At 30.7% G+C, this 20,140-nt stretch overlaps 1 protein-coding gene across 1 annotated transcript in view; it reads right to left on the minus strand.

Moving 5' to 3' along the window:
• Positions 1-19,880, minus strand: part of LOC129614449 (short stature homeobox protein) — a 64,371-nt gene extending 44,491 nt beyond the window's left edge. The window contains exon 1 of the mRNA XM_055529036.1: positions 19,803-19,880. Within this exon, the coding sequence (XP_055385011.1) occupies positions 19,803-19,853 (51 nt within the window). The 5' untranslated portion in view covers positions 19,854-19,880. The remainder of the gene's footprint in view (positions 1-19,802) is intronic.
• Positions 19,881-20,140: the final 260 nt, after the last annotated feature.

Genomic DNA, 20,140 nt, shown 5'->3' on the forward strand with positions numbered 1-20,140 from the left:
GACATCAAAAATTAAAAAAAAAGGATTTTAGATAACGGTAAATTTAAACGGCCATTTTATTTTTTAAAGTTTGACTATAGTATGCCGCGATAGAAAAAAAAGCCACTGCCTTCCTGCGTTTGTAAAAGTTGAAAAATGCGTATGGTTGCACTGCAATAAATATTTAAAAAATGGCATTTTTAGGGCTTTGGAGGGTATAACTTCTAGAGGGGGGAGATACGTAAAAATTTTCTTCTACAGAAATAAGTTTGTAGTAAATATCTATGTACGTATAAAATTTCAGCTTTTTATCTTCAAGAGTGTAGAGGTTCTGTAAACAGACACACGGACAGACAGACGTACGGACGGGCGGACAGATTGAAACTAGTAAGCACTTTTTTCAAAAATTTTTTTTTGGAAAGGGGCTAAAATCTAATATTTTTAACAAAATTGAAATTTAATTTAACATATTAACATACACAATATGTATATACTTACTTGGAGTTCTGGCGTCATCAAGTTCATAGGCACAATGGTCCAGCATCCATTCAATAAGGCACCTTAATCATCGATGAAATTCATTGTTTTTAATATAATATATATTAACATTTTAAATTTATTGCTTTTTAAAAAATTTATGTTAACTTCCTTACACACTTTGTTTACTTTTTTTGAATTGACTGTCACATCACAATGCAAATTCTACTTGATTGACAATTTTCATACGCATATTCAGTTTATCACAGTGAAATTATTGGAATTGATTTTTTGTTATGTAATTCGAAATATTTTAAGTTCAAGGTTAATACGTCATAAATCATTGCAATAATATGTACATTTCTACACACATAATTTGTGAGAAAACAAAATATGTTAAATTCGAATTTTAAGACCCTGAACTTATACATGAATTACATTAGGTTAAATTGAAGAAATGTAATACTATACATTATGGGCGTATTGAATCAAATTTAACCGTATGTAAAAAATTATTATATTTGAATATAATAAATTAATACAGTTTAGAACTAAATTATACTTTACATTTTTTCCAAATATTTGTTCATTACCGTAGTAGCTTTCATTCGATTCGCTCATATAATTAATTAACAATTTTAAATATATGTATATTAAAATAAAAATAATTTTGAAATTGTTAGTTTAGTCGTAAAATTGCAAAAGTTTAAATTTAGTAAAATAATTACATACATATGTGTATTTTAAGAAAAATAAAAATTATGAAAAATTTTTTGAAAATGAAAAAATTGAGTTTTCAATTTGAAAGTAACATGAAAAGTGGTGTTTAAACTTTGCTAGAATTAATTAGACGTACAGGAAAAAATCATTCCTAATGATTTTATTTTTTTCCAACTTTTTGCTACCAATTCTTGAATCCATTCAAGAATTCCCGCAGCGAAATAAGCTGGACGAAATTGAGTATTATCTTTGGTGGCCAAGAAACTAGCCCCCAGGAATGAAGAGTGAAATGACAACAGTTGGTCCTTTCAGTTGTATGGCCATTTTGTCTGTGAATTATATCGGATTTCAATAAAATTTTTTAAAATAATTTTTTTAGCTAAATAACAGTTCTTAAAAATGTCAACTGATATCTAGAATGTCATTGATTAAGGTTTTATTAAAGTCTTTAACATCTTGAAATTAATATTGCTTTTTTGCTTATCTCCTGTACAGTAAAAAATTTTTTAAAGTTTAATGACTTAAATTAAAGTTTAAGCAGCTGGGCAAAATCCTGTAAGGTGTCTTTTGGATGTTTCAAAAAATTTCCGGACAAAAATTTTACTCATTTTCGACTGCTTACCCGATATGTGTCGCCTACACTGAGTCTACTCATGTAAAATGTACAATTTCCATTGGAAAAAGACCCCTCAGCGAGGCTTGCCGTCTTGCGATCTCACAAAATGGCTGATTTTTGAGATCGAATGAATGAGCTTTTGTGACTAAAAGAGATGCTGGGTTTCTAATACGATGAAACGCTTTCTATGCTTATTAATATTTTGAGCTTTGTTATGCTTAATTAGGTGCGGAATTTTCTTGTAGTTTAACATTGAATTTGAAACTTCATACATCGGCTAAAAGACACACAACGTATTTGACCTCTGGTGGTCGTTAAGATATTATGAATGTATTCCCTCCTAAATGTATGAATAAGGATGTAAAGATGCGGAAATTTTCAGTTGAAGTTTCTTTCAAAGTACGTATTCTGCTGCAACCCAATGATCAGGTAGTAAAACGTGTTTCTATGAATTAAAATTTCGCACATTGGAAAGAATGACGACACGACTAAAAACATAACTTCGACTTCCGGAATTTAAAGTTTTTATAGTCGAGGCTAAATCGAAGGCTAAAAAATGTTGGTATAAACCTATTGTACAGGTAATGAACAAACTTTTTATATTTTATTTGGTTACAAAATATAATATATTACATATATTAAAGTATAATAGTAGTAAAAGAAAGTTTGCAACTCTGCTTATGTCTGACTTATGTCAGTGTTCTTGCAAGCTTGCGATTTTTGGTTTTTACTAATTTGCCAGTCTGTAACAAATTACAGGAAAATTGACACACAAGAGAAAAGTTTGATTTTTGACAAGTTCTAAATAAGTTTTTGTATATGGTTGAATATTTTCATGTGGCTGTATCATACAAACATGTGAAATTACGATATAGAAAAAGACAAACGCTTTCCTGTTCAATTTTCTGTGACATTTTACTGAATTTTAATTTACTGTACTACAAAATTTTTACTTTACATATTAAAGAAAATAATAATTTTTCTATACTAAATCATATTCAAAAACAAAATACGTACTACAAAGCAAAGAAAATTCACGTAAGATATATGAATTAACATTTGCTTTCGTGTAAACAATTATTAACGGAGACATAAGCTCCGCTCCGCTCGTAGCTCTAACGACATCCCTGGTCATCAATATGACTTTTTCAAACAAGACCGTTATTTCTACAATTACTTTTTCTTACTGCACAATTCTTTAAAGACCAGCGCTGCCAAAAGTGAAGATTTATCTTCAAAATTGAAATTTTTTGGACACATTTTCTACGCCAAACTTGAAAATAGGCTTTATGAAATTTTTAAATTTGTCATAAAAAAGTATTTTAAAATTTAAGGTTTTTAAATGCTACTGAAGTTTTTCAAAATTGGAATTTTTTGCACTTTTTTCCATATTTTGCAAAGTTCCGATAAAAAATTGACCAAAAAGTTAATTGAATAGACAACGCATTTTAACGCTTTTTCCATGACAGAAAATTTTTGATACTCTCCGCTTCATTTAATTCTATATTAATCGACTTGTCGCAATAAACAATGCGTCTCATTGTGCATATCACAAATTTTTCGTTTTATGTCTGATTTGGTTCGAACTGAGAACATGATATTTTGGCTACCTACTTTTTTCAATTTAACTTCAATTGTAGATCTCGAAGGACTCGTGAAAATTTTTTTTATCAAATCTTGAAAGTAAAGATTTTATTTTAAAAAATTGAAGATATTTGGGCTACTCTATTTGGCAGCGTTTTGAATTCTGCGATTCTAGCGTTGTACTTATTAAATTGTTTGCGTAATTGGAAAAAGAGAAAAAATAAAATAAGAAAACATAAATTTTGGGTGCATTCATTTTTGCAGAAACGAGAACAGCATGATCTGGAAGCTCATCTTTTGAAAGAAGTATTTTTAGGAAAATTTCTGCAGAATATAAAATTTTTTGTCGACAATTCATGGTTTTGAAGACTTGCTTTGATAAAATTAAAATCTATGTATTAAAATATTTTTTAAGTATTAGGTTTAGCCAACAATAAAGAAATAAAACACGTTAATAGCAAAACCATTAGAAAATTTTTACTTTTAGTACTGAACTCGATAAATGTATGTATGTATAAAGTTTTTCAACCCAGTTATTTAAAGTTTTTAACCCAGTTAATTTTTTAAACCCAGTTATTAAATATTAAATATACACACCTATTTTTTCGATATTTTCAATAAGAGTTTTTCTTGATTTTAGAGAATTAGAACAAATTTGGGACTTTCCCCACACGTTGGGACCATCGAGGGAAACCATATTAGAATTAAGGCGCCATCGCACTACTGTAGATAATGTGTATAGCAAATTTACAAAGTTATTGGGAAAAACGGTCGGGCATCAAACAGTATAGTCTATAAATAAAGTTGTTTGTATACAGCAATCAAATCAAGTTCCTTCATTATACCGCCAAGAGCAAATGGACAAGAGCAAAAGCCTTTTTTGGTGGTGATATTTTCGGACTGGATGCGATTATGATGAAAATATATAATGAATATGATGTAAATATGAATTTTCATGGCAATATGAAAATATGGCAACGGAACAACAAATTTTCAATTATAGAATAAATCGAACTCGTTTAATTGTGGAAATGGCTTTTGGCAGGCTAGCTTTGCGATTTAGGATTTTCCATTGGCAAAATAGAAGTATCCGTAAACACTTGCGACGAAATTGTAAAGACCTATTGTGTTCTGCATAATTATTTAACTGAAAATATTTTGTCCTCAAATCTAGGCGAGGAACATCAGTAACACTTACCCGAATACATTACATCCAAGAATGAGCAAGAGACAAATATTAATAAGTATTTTTGTGGAATTAGAGATAATTTATGTAGACATTGCATAACTAGTGGAAATGTTACCTGCAAGTAGAATGAATGTCAATAAAAAAAACTCGTTATATTTTTTGTTAATTTGTCTTTTTGAGAAACTTCAGAAAAGTTTATTTTTATAATTTGCATCATTCCATATTTTACATATTTCATATCGTATTCGTATCTGGCATATTATTTTCTGCATTGAAAAATTATTTTTCCAAACATGTGTGACATCATATATGTATATTATTTCGAATTGATGAAAACTACTTGAAGAAGATCCTGTAGAAGCTGGTTTGGGAATTAATTTCATTGTTCTGGGTTTGCTATTTTGTTTTCCAATCTCCCGTTTTTTAATGACGTTTAAGGTATGCCTGGATAATATCTATTTATTGTTAGTAATAATAAAGTACTGATATACAAATAAATAAATTAGTACTTGTTGCATTTTAGCCATTGCTGTAGCTGGAAAGTTTTCTAATTCTGTCGATACTTTTCCCAAAGAAAACACCAGAATCACTTTCTTCACTTGAACTAATTTGATGAGCGAAATTCACTATGGCTTTTACAGCACTATCAAATTAGGATGCAGTAGAATAGTAGTCTTTGAACAAGCTTTCTTTTGCATTTAGACAAAAATTTTCAGAAAATCCAGTTGCTTACACGACAGGTTCCATATATATAGAAATGGAAACTAAATGCTATGATTTGAAGTGTTTGTGCATAAAATAAAATACATCTCTAAAGTTACCATTTATTTTTCTCAAAATAATGGCTTTATCTAAGAAGCTAAATTCATCGAAGTAAAATAGAGTTGATTCACACTTACCTGCATCAGTGTCTTATTTGTTTGATTGATTACGTTTCTTCTCAACTAAATATCTTCGACGCGAAGATTTGATTTTTTTTCTTTCTTCTAATAGAAAATTGAAATAAGCTACTATTTTCTTCCAAGTAATCTTTTTCTTATCTGAGCATTTGTAAAGAGAACTTTGGTACTTCTAGAGGCACTCACGATTCTTATATTTCCCTCATTTTTTGTTAAATTTGTTTGTCATACTGATTAAATATTCAAATTTAAAACGTCAAATGAAGGTCAAATTTCTTCCCTAATAAAACTATGGTGCCGGAAAATCAAACTTTTCTGTGTTGACTGGAAAAAGGTCTTGACATACGGCGTCTCCTCTAGACTTAATTTATTTTTTACATGAAAGGTCACATTTTTCTATCTAATGGAGACCATAGGTAATAGACACCTTGCAAGTCTAACGGCCTCTTAGAAACGTTAAGTTATTAACATATAAAAAATAAAACAACACACATACCCTTTAATAAAGTTGGGCCAAACCAATGGTTTGTAATGTAAGAGTAGCACTTTTCAACAACGAACTCACTTTTAAAAACGATCTGGTGTTGTACTGCACTGTTAAAAATACTTTCAAATATACATATTTCAAAAACTGCATACCTTTAGGATGGTTAGTGTACCCAATTTTTGAATTTTTTTTTTCTACTAGGTGAAAAAAACCCGCAAGACGAAGAAGGACGGCGCTACCTGCCTTTTTGCTCTCACAGTGCGGGAGCGTGACACCACCCCTAAAAAATTACCTAACCCCTGAAAGGATAAAACTTATCCTACAGAACTATTTATTTCTGGTTTTTACCTGCAGCAATTAAATACCTTCCATAAGGAAATTGATATTTTGTGGTTAATCGACAGGTCTTGTTCGTTTAAGTCTTTCTGTCTTAACGCCATTGTCTAGCAGCCGAGCTGCTTCTCTGTATACATGCTGTTCTAGACGAGCCTTATGCTTTGCAGCACAACTCCTAATTTCATCTACAACCAAAGGAACTTCTAAGTCCCTGTGGATGTCATTCTCACGTATATATCACGACTCATTTACCATGCCCCGTAGAACTTTATTCTGGAAGATTTGAATTTTGTCAATGTGAGCCTTCTTGACACAATTCTACAGTTGAATGCCATTTAGCCATATTGGTTTAGTGATTTGGTTATAAATCAATATCTTATTATCAAATGCCAAATTGGACTTACGACCTAGGAACCAATAATATTCTCTATATTTATTTTCGAATTCTATGTGTTTCTTCTCTATATGCCCTTTCCACCTTAGCTTTGCATCTAGGTATTTTGCTAAGTTATGGATTGCGACGTTCGTTACATTGCTAAGTTAAATTCTAAATAATCTATCAGCTAAGTAAGATTCCGAAATTTCTACAAATGATGATAGTATTATTTGTCTCAACTTAAATATAAAGCCTTTGTGCCATACCTCGTCAAATACCTGTGCTACGTCTAGAAATATAGAAGAGCAGATTTCTTTATGTTTAAAGCCTTTTTCTATAGCATCCGTCATTCTATGGACCTGGTATATTGTAGAATGGTTTCTTCTTAATCCAAACTGATGGTTTGCTATGAGGCACCTATTTTTATTATTAGCCTCAATCTCCTTAATAGCAGTTTTTCAAAAGGCTTAGACATTATTGGTAACAGTGAAATGGACCTGTAGGATTTTGTTTCCCCCAAGAATTTCCCGGGTTTGAGCACCATAATTACTTCTGCCGCTTTTCAAGCACAAGGTATATATTCAAAATTCATGATTTTCATCAAAAGTTTCAAAGCTTTGTCTGGCAGTACTTTCGTAGTAATAAGATCAAAAGCTAGCGATTTTTTCAACTTCAGGGATCTTATTTCTTCTTTAGTGAGTGGAGCTATGCTGCTTGCTTTATTTGAGATAGATTTTACTAAACTCATATTTGATGCTATTCTGTTTGGTGTGAATATGCTTTTTAAGTGATAAACAAATAATTCGGCATTCTCTATTTTGCTCCTCGCCCAACTTGCATTTGCTCTTAGCTTCTTTCAATTCATTTCCTTCGTAGCTGACAAGTTCTTTATATAATTTTCATATGTTTCCGATTTAAATTCTTCAATTTATTTTTTAAGCACCTGGGTCATCAGGGTGACGCGAACGTCTACGTCTGGCCCTTTTCTTTTCAACTATTAAATCCATTATTTCTTTAGAATGTCTATTTACTGATGGTTTGTACTTTGACATTTTCGTATTGTTCCATGCAGCTTTTTGCATGATTTTAATAAATTCTTCTAATTCAAGAGCTAATTGGTCTCTTGATTGTATATTAATATTTACGTCAATATTGTTTATTATTTCGTATTTAAACCTCGCCCAATCTGTAGTGCTATTTGTCAAAGTGGCAAGAACCTACTTCTTGAATAGCTTTTCTTGGCTCTCTTCCTCTAGTTGAGGTGATCTCAAAACCCCAATCTGTATGTTTCGTTCCAAGTTACTATATGTTTTTTATTTACGTACATATTTTCTTAATTACTTTGGTGTCCCCGTATACATTATGTATCTATTTTCAATTTTTAATAATTTTTTAGAGATCTTGTCAATTCTAATCAACATAATATGCATCATTTGCATAATGTCTGCATCTGTTCTTTTTATTTGTGGGGCTTTGTTCTCTTATTATCTCTTACTATTATTCTTGTATCCGATTTTGCTTTGAAGCGCCTGTGAATATGATACTCCCTTTAACATTTTGCTAGGTGTTGCTATTTTGGCTATTTTTCGAGCTATTTGCTTGTTAAATTTAAGCTGATTTTGTTTGGATTTATTATTTTTTAATCTTCCTTTTTGCAATTCTTTTGCAACCAACAAACCTCAATAGCCAGCAGAATGTGCCTCATTGCAGTTCCCGCATTTGGGCTGAAAATTATCATTCTTGTTGCACCCTTTTGTCATATGATTACCAGCACACATTTAGCAAAAAATCTCTTTGGCAAAACTTTTGTGTGTGTCCAAATCTCTAGGATATTTTGCATTGCGGAATGGACTTGCCGCTTCTTTTTTTACTCACAGATTAATTAAAGAGCTTCAGTTTTTACTCTCATATGCTGTAAGTATTCTATTTTATAGATTTTGGTTATCTCTTTCTAATGGTCAGAAGATAATAGAGCGGAAGTTTAACTGCAATGTATTTTCCATTTTCCTTTTCCCTTTTGTTGTTATAAAACGTCTAGACATTTAAAGCCTTTGCTAATGATCTCATTTTTTATATCCTCGGGCTTACACGATGGATGGAGAATTCTTGCCATAACTTTAACTGGCCTTGACATTTATTCTCATACGTGTACCATTCGAGTATAGCCTTGCTTATAGCTTTTATTAACAATCTGTATTCATTTTCATCCTCTACATTTATTTTTAATTGGTCATTATTGATCATGTTGTTCAACGTTTATTTTTTCTTCTTTTAATCTCTTACCTAAGTGGGAGTAGTTTTTGATGTTGCTCAATATAACCGGAGGGGGCTTGTGCTTCTTTGGATTTTCAGCCTCCATTTCAGGGCTGGTTTCATTATTACCGCATAGCGTTTACAATAGGTAGGTTAGGTCATGGAAACTCTCCATAGTAGGGAAGTGTAAATAAACTATTTTTAGCAACCTGCCGGTCTATCGGTCCGTCGGTCTGTGTGTGAACGCGTGTATTTTGCAAGTTCGGCTGAACCGATTTTGATGCAATTTTCTGTGTAAGTTTATTTCGACAGTGGCACGGATTGATCAACTTTTGGGATATATTAGACCTCGGGAACTGCATTTTTTAGCGGGCCTGTTTTACATTTTTGACCATTTTGAAGAAAATATTCAATCGATTTACTTGAAATTTCACACATAAGCTTCGTTCGACCGTCCGCGAAACCTCCCAACTTTTGGAAGAAATCAAGTGTCAGCAATTGGGTGTTTAATACGGGCCAAATATACATTTTTGCTTATATAAAGAGAAATAATCAACCGATTTCATTTAAATTTAATATTTAAATTTTCCATATTAAAACAATGAACATATACATTTTTTGAAAAGATCAGGAAACGAAACTGATCTGCGGTCCGATTTTATATTTTTAACATAACTACGGAATGGTTTGATGGAATTGCTTGAAATTTGATATTTTAGTTTTAGTTGTTACAAAAAACTAACTGGCGAGCATTTCAAGAAATTCGATTACAGGGAATCTGGGAACTTATGTTAACTATAAGCTTACTAATGACCTAAAATTGGAAAGAATTATTTAACTGTCATTTTTATAATATTCCGTAACACTTTCACTTAACTAGACAATACACATTGCGGTCGGTTATGTGCTGGACACATCAGATTTTTTTTAACTGTCTTCTATGAATTTATTTCAGGAGATTTTTCCATTTTTTGCTTCAATACATTATTCTGTTTTATGATCTAGTCACTTTCTCTAGCCATATCTTCCTCGTCGGTTTCATATACAACAACTTCCGCATCTTTGTTCTTCTTTTCTGTTGATGCAGATTTTATTTGAATTTTTAAATTTACATTCTCTGATTGTAATTTGCAGATCTCGTTTTGTAGCACCTTACAAAGACTCTCTAACTCGGTTGTTCTCGAGGGCTGAGTATCTAATTTACTCTCCTGTATAAGATACGTTCTCATATTACCCTCTTGGAATTTCATTTTTTGTCTTCTGCAGACTTATTGGACTTTTTCTCAGAGTTATCACCCTTAACTCTGTCATTTTCGTCGGCAATCACCAATGGGGGTGATCGCATGACCCCCGATCCCCTTCTAAATGGGTCTATTAACGCCGATATACTGTGAAATAAGTGATCTATATCAAAATTCATGAGACCAACCTCCGAAGAGTGTGAATTTTCCAGCATTACTGGATTACCACCTGCAGTATACAATCCTTGTGTTTTGTTTTATTTCGGAGTTTTCTTCTCCTAGCCTTTGAAAATATTTTGCTCGTGCAAAGCAGCACATATAATTTCTGCCGTCCCTCTGGTCAGTCGCAGACCAGAAAGCCGCTCATCGTGAGTCCGCCGCGTTGGGATTTCATTTGGATCTTATTTGTCTCTTACCACAAGCATACCTTACTGTGGATATTTCGTGGCCCGATCCGCCGGGAAATTATCTTTGAAATAAAGCAAAAAAAATTTAAATTGGAGTTAACATAATGCTCGATTTTAATGATTAATTTCGAGAGTTAAAAAAATAATTACATTTTTTAATGGCATGGAAGTTACTGTTAGTTTTTTGCGTTTCTAAAAATTTGAAAAATCTTGCAGTTTCGAAAATATAAGGCGCCAAAAATTCAAATTTTACAAATTTCAAGAGGCGATAACTTGAAAAGAAGTGGAGATAGAAAAAAAATTTCTTCTAACGCAATGAACCATTTTTTAGTGTCTAAAAGCTGTTAAAATATCAAGCCTTTACAACCTGAGGTCAAGAAGAAAACTGTAATCAAAAATTTCGAAAAATGGTTTTTAGATAACGATAAATTGTAACGGCCACTCTGTTTTTTCTAAAGTTCGAGTATGGTGTACCGCGGTAGAAGAAGCAACCCACTGATTTTCTGTAGCTGCAAAATTTGAAAAATGCTTATTGTTTTCATTGCAATAAATAGTTAAAAAATGAAATTCTTAGGGTTTTGCGGGAATATTGCTTCTAGAGGAACAGAAGTAAAAAATTTCTTCGACAGAAGTAAGTTTCTAGTAAAGATCTATATACATATAAAATTTCAGCTTTCTATCTTCAAGGATGTAGAAGTTTTGTTTGTAAACAGGCACGCGGACTAACGGACGGACGGACTATTAAAAAGTTGAACCTTTCCATGTTGCCCTTCGATTGTAGCGAAAACATAAATAAAATATATAAAATAAAATACGAGGCTAACGAATAAAAAAAAACATAGAATGAAAATAAATCTAGCCTCCCTGAGAGATTCCAAAAAAATTTCAGTAAATAAAATACGAATTGGTATATGCAACGCTAATGGTGTTCTAAGTAGAAAATATGAAATGGAGATTTTTGTACTGGAATGGAGAGTTTTCTTCTGGATGACTTCAATTAGAGGCAGAAAATTAAGGAAAGCTATTCTGCAGATGAGATATTCCTATCATTTTACTGGCAATCCGATTTATTGGCCTACTGATACCAGTAATGTCCCGAATTTTATTGAATTTTTTATATCTAAAAGGATTTTGGGAAGCTTTTGAATTTGGAAATCGATTTTAATTTGAATTTCGATCACTCTGCTTTTTTATTAATCCTTAGTGTGAAAATAGCTAACAAACGGAGCGGACCCTCTTTACTCAATAGAATCGCATATTTCATAGACTGTAAACATGATTTTATGAGAAATATAAATTATAATGCTGAGTTGCAGATTGAACATCAACTACATTCTGAAGTTGTTTTATTTAGTTGGCACAGAAAGCCGCCTGTAAGAATACAAGATTCTAAGAATTCAAACCCGCATCAATTATCGTAGGACTATATTTGTCTTAATAGTACAAAAGAGAAGGATTAGACTTAAATGGAAAGAGAACCATCAAACAGACGATTAAAAGATTGTGAATAGATTTTCTCAAACACTCAAAAGAAAAATAGAAAATTTTTAATCAGTATCATACGAGAATTATATAAGGGGTTTATCGGCAACTAAAGACTATCTTTTGTTGCTTTTCACAACATAATTCGTCTCCCCTTTGAGAAAAGCAACAAAAATAATAAGGAACCGATAAAACGAATCTCCAACTGAAAAAATAGATGGATCCTGGACAAAATACAATAGGGATAAAACTGAACTATTTGCTGACGAGATGGGAGGAATTCGTTAACCAAATTAACTGAATTCTAATGTTTGTTAGTATTTGATTCCAACCCATCAGCTTGGTTTCAAAACAAAGCATGCAACAATTTACCAAGTATACAGAATAACAAATATTGTGGAAAAGGCGCTTGAAGAAACGCGAATATATTCAAAAATATTTCTGGAGGTTTGGCACGACGGTTTATTATTTAAACTTAAGAAATAGATAAGTTTGTAATTCGTGAAGTTACAAAATCATATTTATCTGACAGGCTTTTTCGAATTAAATAGGGCGAGAAATACTCCAAACCCTAGGTTTAAAATTAAGACTGGTGTGGCTTAAGGCAGTATTCTGGGTCCTGTATTTTTTGGTATATTTTCCGATGATACAGCAATATTGGCAGTGGTATCTAATGTTGAAGAATCGACATAAAAATTACAGGAAGCAAGTACGAAAAAATTATAACACTCTGTACGAGCTTTTGCTCACTTGAGATTTTAAAAATAAATAATAATAATAATAAGTAACAATGTAAGTAAATTGACAAACACATGAAAAATAAAGCTAAATGAAACTAAATCTGTACATTAAAATTTAACAAACAAAAATTTAGTAAACCAATCACAACTGAATTTGGATGGTGTTATTGTATTAATCTAAAACACAGCAAAATACCTAAGTATGACTTTGCATATCAACCTCAGACGGAAGGAGCAGGTAAAAACTGTTGAAGCAACAAGCACACTATTGCCTCCTAGGTCGTAGGTCTAGATCAGCAATATACTAAATGACAGAGACTACATGGAGATTGGGTCGCACCAAGCAAACACATATCAAACAAATACAAACTTTGCAGAAAAAGGTCCCCCGTGCTCCCTTGGTGTGTGCGTATAGTGATATTGTTAGGAATCTGGGTGTCCGCCAAGTAAGTGAGATAATAAGAAACTGTGCAGTGAAATATAGGATGCGTTTGGAACAACATGTAAATGTCGCGATCTCTTGAATTAAAGGGAAGACAGCTTTGACAAAAAACTGAAGCGACCATTCGATTTGACCCAAAATGCTGTGACAGGCCTTCCTTCACGGAGTTCAGTTTGACTAGTTTTGGGAGCTTATGACCATCCAGGTGCGTTTGGTTATAGTTCAACACTATAGATGAGTTTTAACAGGTGTATTAAGAGAAAATTGTAGGTAGTTTTTATGTACCTTTTTGGGTTTAAAAAATAATCTGTACGAACTATGACAGGAGAATAACACATGTTCAATAAAAATATTCGAATTTCTGAAATAAAGGACATAAATTATGTAAATTCTTATAAAAAACAGGAAAAATTTTAGTTATAAAAATTTAATACCTTAACTTAAAAGCTTGAAGTAGGTAGACAGATTGGTAATCTTGATTTTGTATTGTTTTTGTTGAATTTATTATAGGTATAGGACTTGGTAAATAAAAATTCAATACATATTTACCATACTTACTAACCATACCTATTGCCAGTAATTTATAGTTACCGTGGTAACAAAACCCCATCCATTTTGATTCCATATAAATCTGAATGTACTTTTGAGTTTCTCTCTCAGCTCAAGTTTCTCTCTGAGCTTAGTGGCCTGATAGATATATATGGCATTAATATTACTTTACATTGCTCGGACGTTTAATCTTTATCATATGTACATATGTTATTCTTTTCTCTTCTTCTTTCTTATATTTTATAATGAAAATTTAGTTTTTTTATTTCATTTTCTGATTAAATAACAAGACAGGGGAAAAAATAAGAGAAATCGGGAAAATTAGAAAAAGAGAATATTAAGGACTTATTTTTTAATATGAGTCATGAGTGTTGCTGAAGTGTTTGTATGTTAATGGTCCTTCAAAAAGGTTATTAGTATTGAAAAGATTGCATTAGTGCTTTTCCGACTAAGTGTAAGCGACTTGCAATTGGTACATGCTGAAAACTTTTATGATACAACATTTTCAATTTCTTTTTAAGGTTCATTTACTATTATAACAAAAAATGTGAACAGGACACCAGTCTTATAAGATGTCTAAGTCAATAAAAATACAAAATTATTGCTTCAATATAAAAGCCATAAATATTTGAAGTTATAAAGTTTGTTTTGATCTGTTCTTCTTTTATTTAATAACATTTATATCGATGAACTATAATATCATAATATTTGTATATAATAATGTGCAAAATATATTGCTTAGTTTTTGTTTTAACAAAATGTCTTCTTCTGATTCTAAAGTTTTTTTTATGTATCATTATACATATCAATTTTAAATTTTCACAAAAACTTATTTTAGTTGGGGAATCAAATAATCAAAATTAATTTACATCCCTTTTGATTTTATTTATAGAACAACAAACTTTGCGAACTTTTTGTTTAGACACTCAAAATATGTGTAGCAAATTTTAATTTTCTTTTTAGTTTGAAATAAAAAGGGTGATAAAAATATAAATGAATCTTTTTGTTTTAAAAAATATGCTAAGCATAGCGTACACAATGAAAATGTATACAGAGGCGAATAAAGATATTGCACAGGTCCGCTGGCCCTTACCAAATATTTGAAAGTCATAGCGTAACAGGTGAACGAATTTTCTTAGACCAGTGACACTAATGTAAAATTGTTTCTTTGATATCAAACAAAAATGGTGAACAATTTCATAAAGGAGGTTTGGAATTTAAAATACATACTCGATTTTTATACATCATATATTTCCTTTGAATAACCACCAGGCGTAAATTTTTCTAAAATGTCAATGTAGTTTATTTAGGAAAGTGAAGAGCCAAACGATTTTAAAACGTTCCTTTTAGCTGTATTTAAAAAAAAAATTACGAAAGACTAATTTCAAAAAAATTTCAGTTCCTATTATGCACTTCCATTAAATAAGTTCATACAAAATAAGAAAATTTCTTTTACATTCTTACTCAATGGCTGCCTTGCGTACATTAAGATATTGTGGTAGCATCAAATACCAAAATTTACATGTTAATTTTTAACGGAAATTAATTTATATAGAAAAACCTAATAAACGATATAAGCGAGACTTCACTACGTAATGCGACCGAAATGTTTTTCTCCTTTATGTTCCTATATATAATTTGATCCACATCTGTATTTTCATTTGCGCATGAATTGCACGAGAAGTTTTATTGTTTTATTAAATCAGGAAGAAAATTTTTTTTGCTATGTGAACAATGAACGATGTTGAAGGTGGTTCAAAATCCAATAAAAAAACTTTGTGTACTTACAACCACTTTATTTTATACATATATGTATATTCATAATGTACATAAGTATAAACCATTGCTAAAACTCCAACGCATTTATACATATTATATACTTTTTGGGCTTTATATAAATAAAGATGGGTCAAACCAATGGCTTGCATTGTAGCACTTTTCCCTTCAACAAGTGAAAATTCTGCTTACCCTCCTTTATACCTTGTGTAGAAACCTATACAAAAAGTTTTTTATTTATGAATTTTGCGGCAACTATTGTCACCAAAATCAAGAAACTTCATGACTTTGTTAGTTTCTCTATTTAACACCAGAGACACATAATTTGAAAGACTTTAAGGTAGATATCACTGCTTAATTTAAAAATATCTCTTTTTGTCCCATGTGTGTAGATTTCTACACATATGAGATTTTTGGTTATTTGATGTCATATTGTTTGTATTTATAAACATAACGGGATTCAATGTCATTTTCTAAACCTATAGAAGCTCACTCAATAGTATTATTTCAGTATATTATTATTTCAGTAATAGTTTTTGTGAATTTTTCATTCTTTTCAATTAAATCTAAGTTTTGTAACTTATTTTCCAAAAAATGTCGAGTTTGAGGTTTCTTTGTGACGAAGAAATAGAAGATGTTTTTGGAGAAAGCAGCGGTGATAACGATAGCAATTTTGGTTATGATAGTACTGAATTAGTTTTAAATAAAGACGATGATTTAAACTACTTATTATCAGATGATACTGATAGATCTGACAGCGATGAAAACCAAGTCAGAATGAAGAATATGAAGAAAATAATAACGAAATCGCTGATCCATTATTCATTTCAAAAGATGGTCGAATATGGAATTCTGAACCTACTTCAAATCAGTCTGGGCGAGTAGGATCTGAAAATATTATTACTCTTCCACCAGGTGTTACCAGATATGCTAAATCTCGAATAGATACGCCAAAAGATGCGTTTTTGCTTTACTTTCCTTAACAAATTGAAAAAATTATAATTGAAAATTCAAATGCATTTGGTCAAGCAAAATATGGACTTCAACATATAGAAATTGACTCAAATTTGCTTTACGCATATATTGGAATTTTAATTTTAGCTGGCGTATATCGATCAAATAATGAAACAACCGATGAATTATTTGATGAAGATGGTCGACCAATATTCAGGGCTATAATGCCACAAAAAACATTTCGTTATTTGAATAGCATCATTCGTTTTGACAACACAATGAACCAATTCGAGATTTGTTTGAAAAATGGAACAACTTGTTGCCAAATTTTTACAATCCATATGAGTCTGTTACTGTAGATGAACAATTATTAGGATTTAGAGGAAAATTTCCATTCCGTCAATATATGCCATCTAAACCAGCAAAATATGGTCTAAAATTTTGGATGTTAGTGTGCTCTAAAACGTACTACGTATGGAGAATTCAACCTTACCTTGGAAAACCGATTGGTGCTCTTACATCTGAGCAAAATCAAGGGCAGCGTGTAGTATTAGATTTAGTTGATGGCTTGAAAGGACATAACGTTACAATCGATAATTTTTTTTCGTCACATGAACTTGGCCAAATACTTTTTGCGAAAGGGCTAACAATGGTTGGCACAATGAGAAAAAATAAAAGAAGTATCCCTCCAAAACTTTTGGAGTGTCGAAAACTACCGTTATATACATCAACATTTGTATTCACAGAAAATACGGTTTTGGTTTCCTACGTTGGAAGAAAAAGTAAATGTACAATTTTACAAAGTAATATTACTCTAATGATGTTGGATGTGGACCTAAAAAATTGCCTGCTATTATTGATTATTATAACAAAACCAAGGAGGTGTAGATATAGTAGACAAAATGGTTTCATGTTACAGTTGTAAACGTCAAACAAGAAGATGGCTTATGGTAGTTTTTTCAAATATAATAGACATATCAGCACTAAATGCATATATAGTTTACAACGAAATCAATCCAAATTGGCAACAAGCACAAAAAAACACAAAAAGAAGAAATTTCCTTCGTGAGTTGGAGATTTCACTTGCAACACCATATATGTCAAATAGAACTGGAAACCCTAAATCGCAATCGTCATTATCACTGCTTCAAAATATAGCAGAACAGGATTCTGATTTTGAAAACGAAGCCCCAGCTTCAAAACGCCTAATAACCATTCCAGAACAGCTCAAAGGAAGAGGTAGATGCCACATTTGCTACGAAGAAGATTCAAAGAAAAAAAATAACGTACATGAGACAATATGCTGTTGTTGCAAAAAACCATGTTGTAAAGCGGAGCACAATAGATATGTTTGCACAAAATGTTTTTCAAATAAATTAATTTAATATATTTTCACCTTTTTCTACATTTTGATTTAAATAAAGTATAAAAAAATAATAGATATTTCATATGTGTAGAAATCTACACTTGAAGTATAAAAACGTAGTTTTTTTTTAAGAACAAAGGAGGAATACAGTCTATGTATACCTATCACACTATTAAAATTATTTTCATTCATATACAAGACTATTACTAGAATTGTATATATTTAGAATGAACGATTTATGCAGTATCTCAAATAAAGCAAAAATTAATATAAAGTGTGGTTAACATAATGCTCGATTTTAAGGTTTAATTGTGTGAGGTAAGAAAAATAATTATATTTTTTAATGTCATGGAATTTGCCGTTAACTTTTTGCGTTTATAGAAATTTGAAAAAGCTTGCGGTTTCGGAAATATAAGGTGTCAAAAATTCAAATTTTACAAATTTGAAGGGGCGATAACTTGAGATGGGATGGAGATGGAAAATAATTTTCTCCTAACAAGATAAAGTATTTATTAGTGTCTAAAAGCTGCTGGAATTTCAGGGTCCTACAGGCTGGGGTCTAAAAGAAACACGATATCAAAAATTTGGATAAAACAGATTTTAGATAACGGTAAATTTGAACGGCCATTTTGTTTTTCTAAAGTTTAACTACAGTATACCGCGCTAGGGAAAGCAAGCCGCTGCCTTTCTGCGTTTGCAAAATTTCAAAAATCATTATGGTTTCATTGCAGTAAATAGTTAAAAAAGGCCATTTTTAGGGTTTGGGAGGGGTATAACTTCTAGAGGGGGGGAGATAAGTAAAAATTTTTTTTCTACAGAAATAAGTTTCTAGTAAAGATCTATATACATATAAGATTTCTTTCTATCTTCAAGGGTGTAGAAGTTTGTAAACAAAAAAAGTGTCCACGGACGGAGGGACGGACGGACAGAGTGAAACTAATAAGCACTTTTTTCAAAAAAATTTTGGAAAAGTGCTAATAAGCACTTTTTTTCAAAAAATTTTTGGAAAAGTGCTAAAAATATGTAAACTTATATATACGCACACACATATATGTATATCTGGGGTTTACTATCAGAAAATGATATCTATATTTTTGCTATTTCGAGTTAAACGGGACGCATTTTTTGTGTTATTTTTTTTTTATTTAAACATTAATTAGTACAAATTTACTAAAGATGGTGTAAAAACTTAACATTTTAAAATTTAGTAATATTTAGTAGTAAAATTTTAACACATTTTTCTATAAAAAGTAAAATATACAGATCTTCCAATTAAAATTAGTACCAAAACCAAATAAATTCTTTTATCTAGATTTGAACGATTTAAAACGTTCGTTTCACTTGTATGAGCATAATCAATATGAACAATTGAATTTGAAGTGTAGAGATGAATATGTGCAGATATTTTATTTTCAATTTACCGTTTCAAACGAAAATTTTAAAAAATTAAATACATTTTCATTTCAAAAGTGATATGACATATCCATGTATATTTCAATACCTCCTCAGAAAATTCTGTGATATGGCGAAGTGAATAATTCTTGATATCTGGTTAGTTATAATGTTTTTATAGTTTTTTTTCAAACTACTGATAAAATAAATTTTTTTTTGTATCACAAAACGGTTAAAATATTAGGTAATACTAGTAATATTTTTGATAAAAATACGGTTATTATGTTCCTATATAAAACCCTAGATGTCGATATATAGATAATAAAATTCTAAAACCAAAGAATATAATTCAAATTAATGCGTTTTTTAAATTATACTCGAAGCACTTTTACTTCTTGCTAAAGAGATATGATTCAATTTATCTTATTAAGGAAACATTTTTATTTTATCATAATTGAACTTTTACTTTAACCATAAAATTTAATTTAAAAGTTTTTAATATTGTTGCTTAAATTAAATAATTATAACACATATTACCTGAACTCTAGCCTCACTTAAATTCAGTCTTTGACTAAGTTCCTCTCTCATGAATGCATCGGGATAATGTGTTTCTGTAATTAAAATTAATTAAGAAAGCTTATTAAAATTAATTAATTAATAAAATTGCAGTTCAACTAAAGCTCTAATTTGAATTAGAAATTTACAGCATAATATAGATTCGGACGATCAAAAGATTAATAAAAACAAAAATATTTCTTTTTAAAATAACTTTGTTTGTTTTCGTAATATATTCTTAATACATTCTTAATTTCTTAATTCGTATCTTTTTTAATATTATCAATAATGATAAAACTTCAGTTAAATAAAGTTGGGCG

Source organism: Condylostylus longicornis, unplaced genomic scaffold (genome assembly GCF_029603195.1).
Source record: "Condylostylus longicornis isolate FDR11 unplaced genomic scaffold, ASM2960319v2 ptg000109l, whole genome shotgun sequence".
NCBI lineage: Eukaryota > Metazoa > Arthropoda > Insecta > Diptera > Dolichopodidae > Condylostylus > Condylostylus longicornis.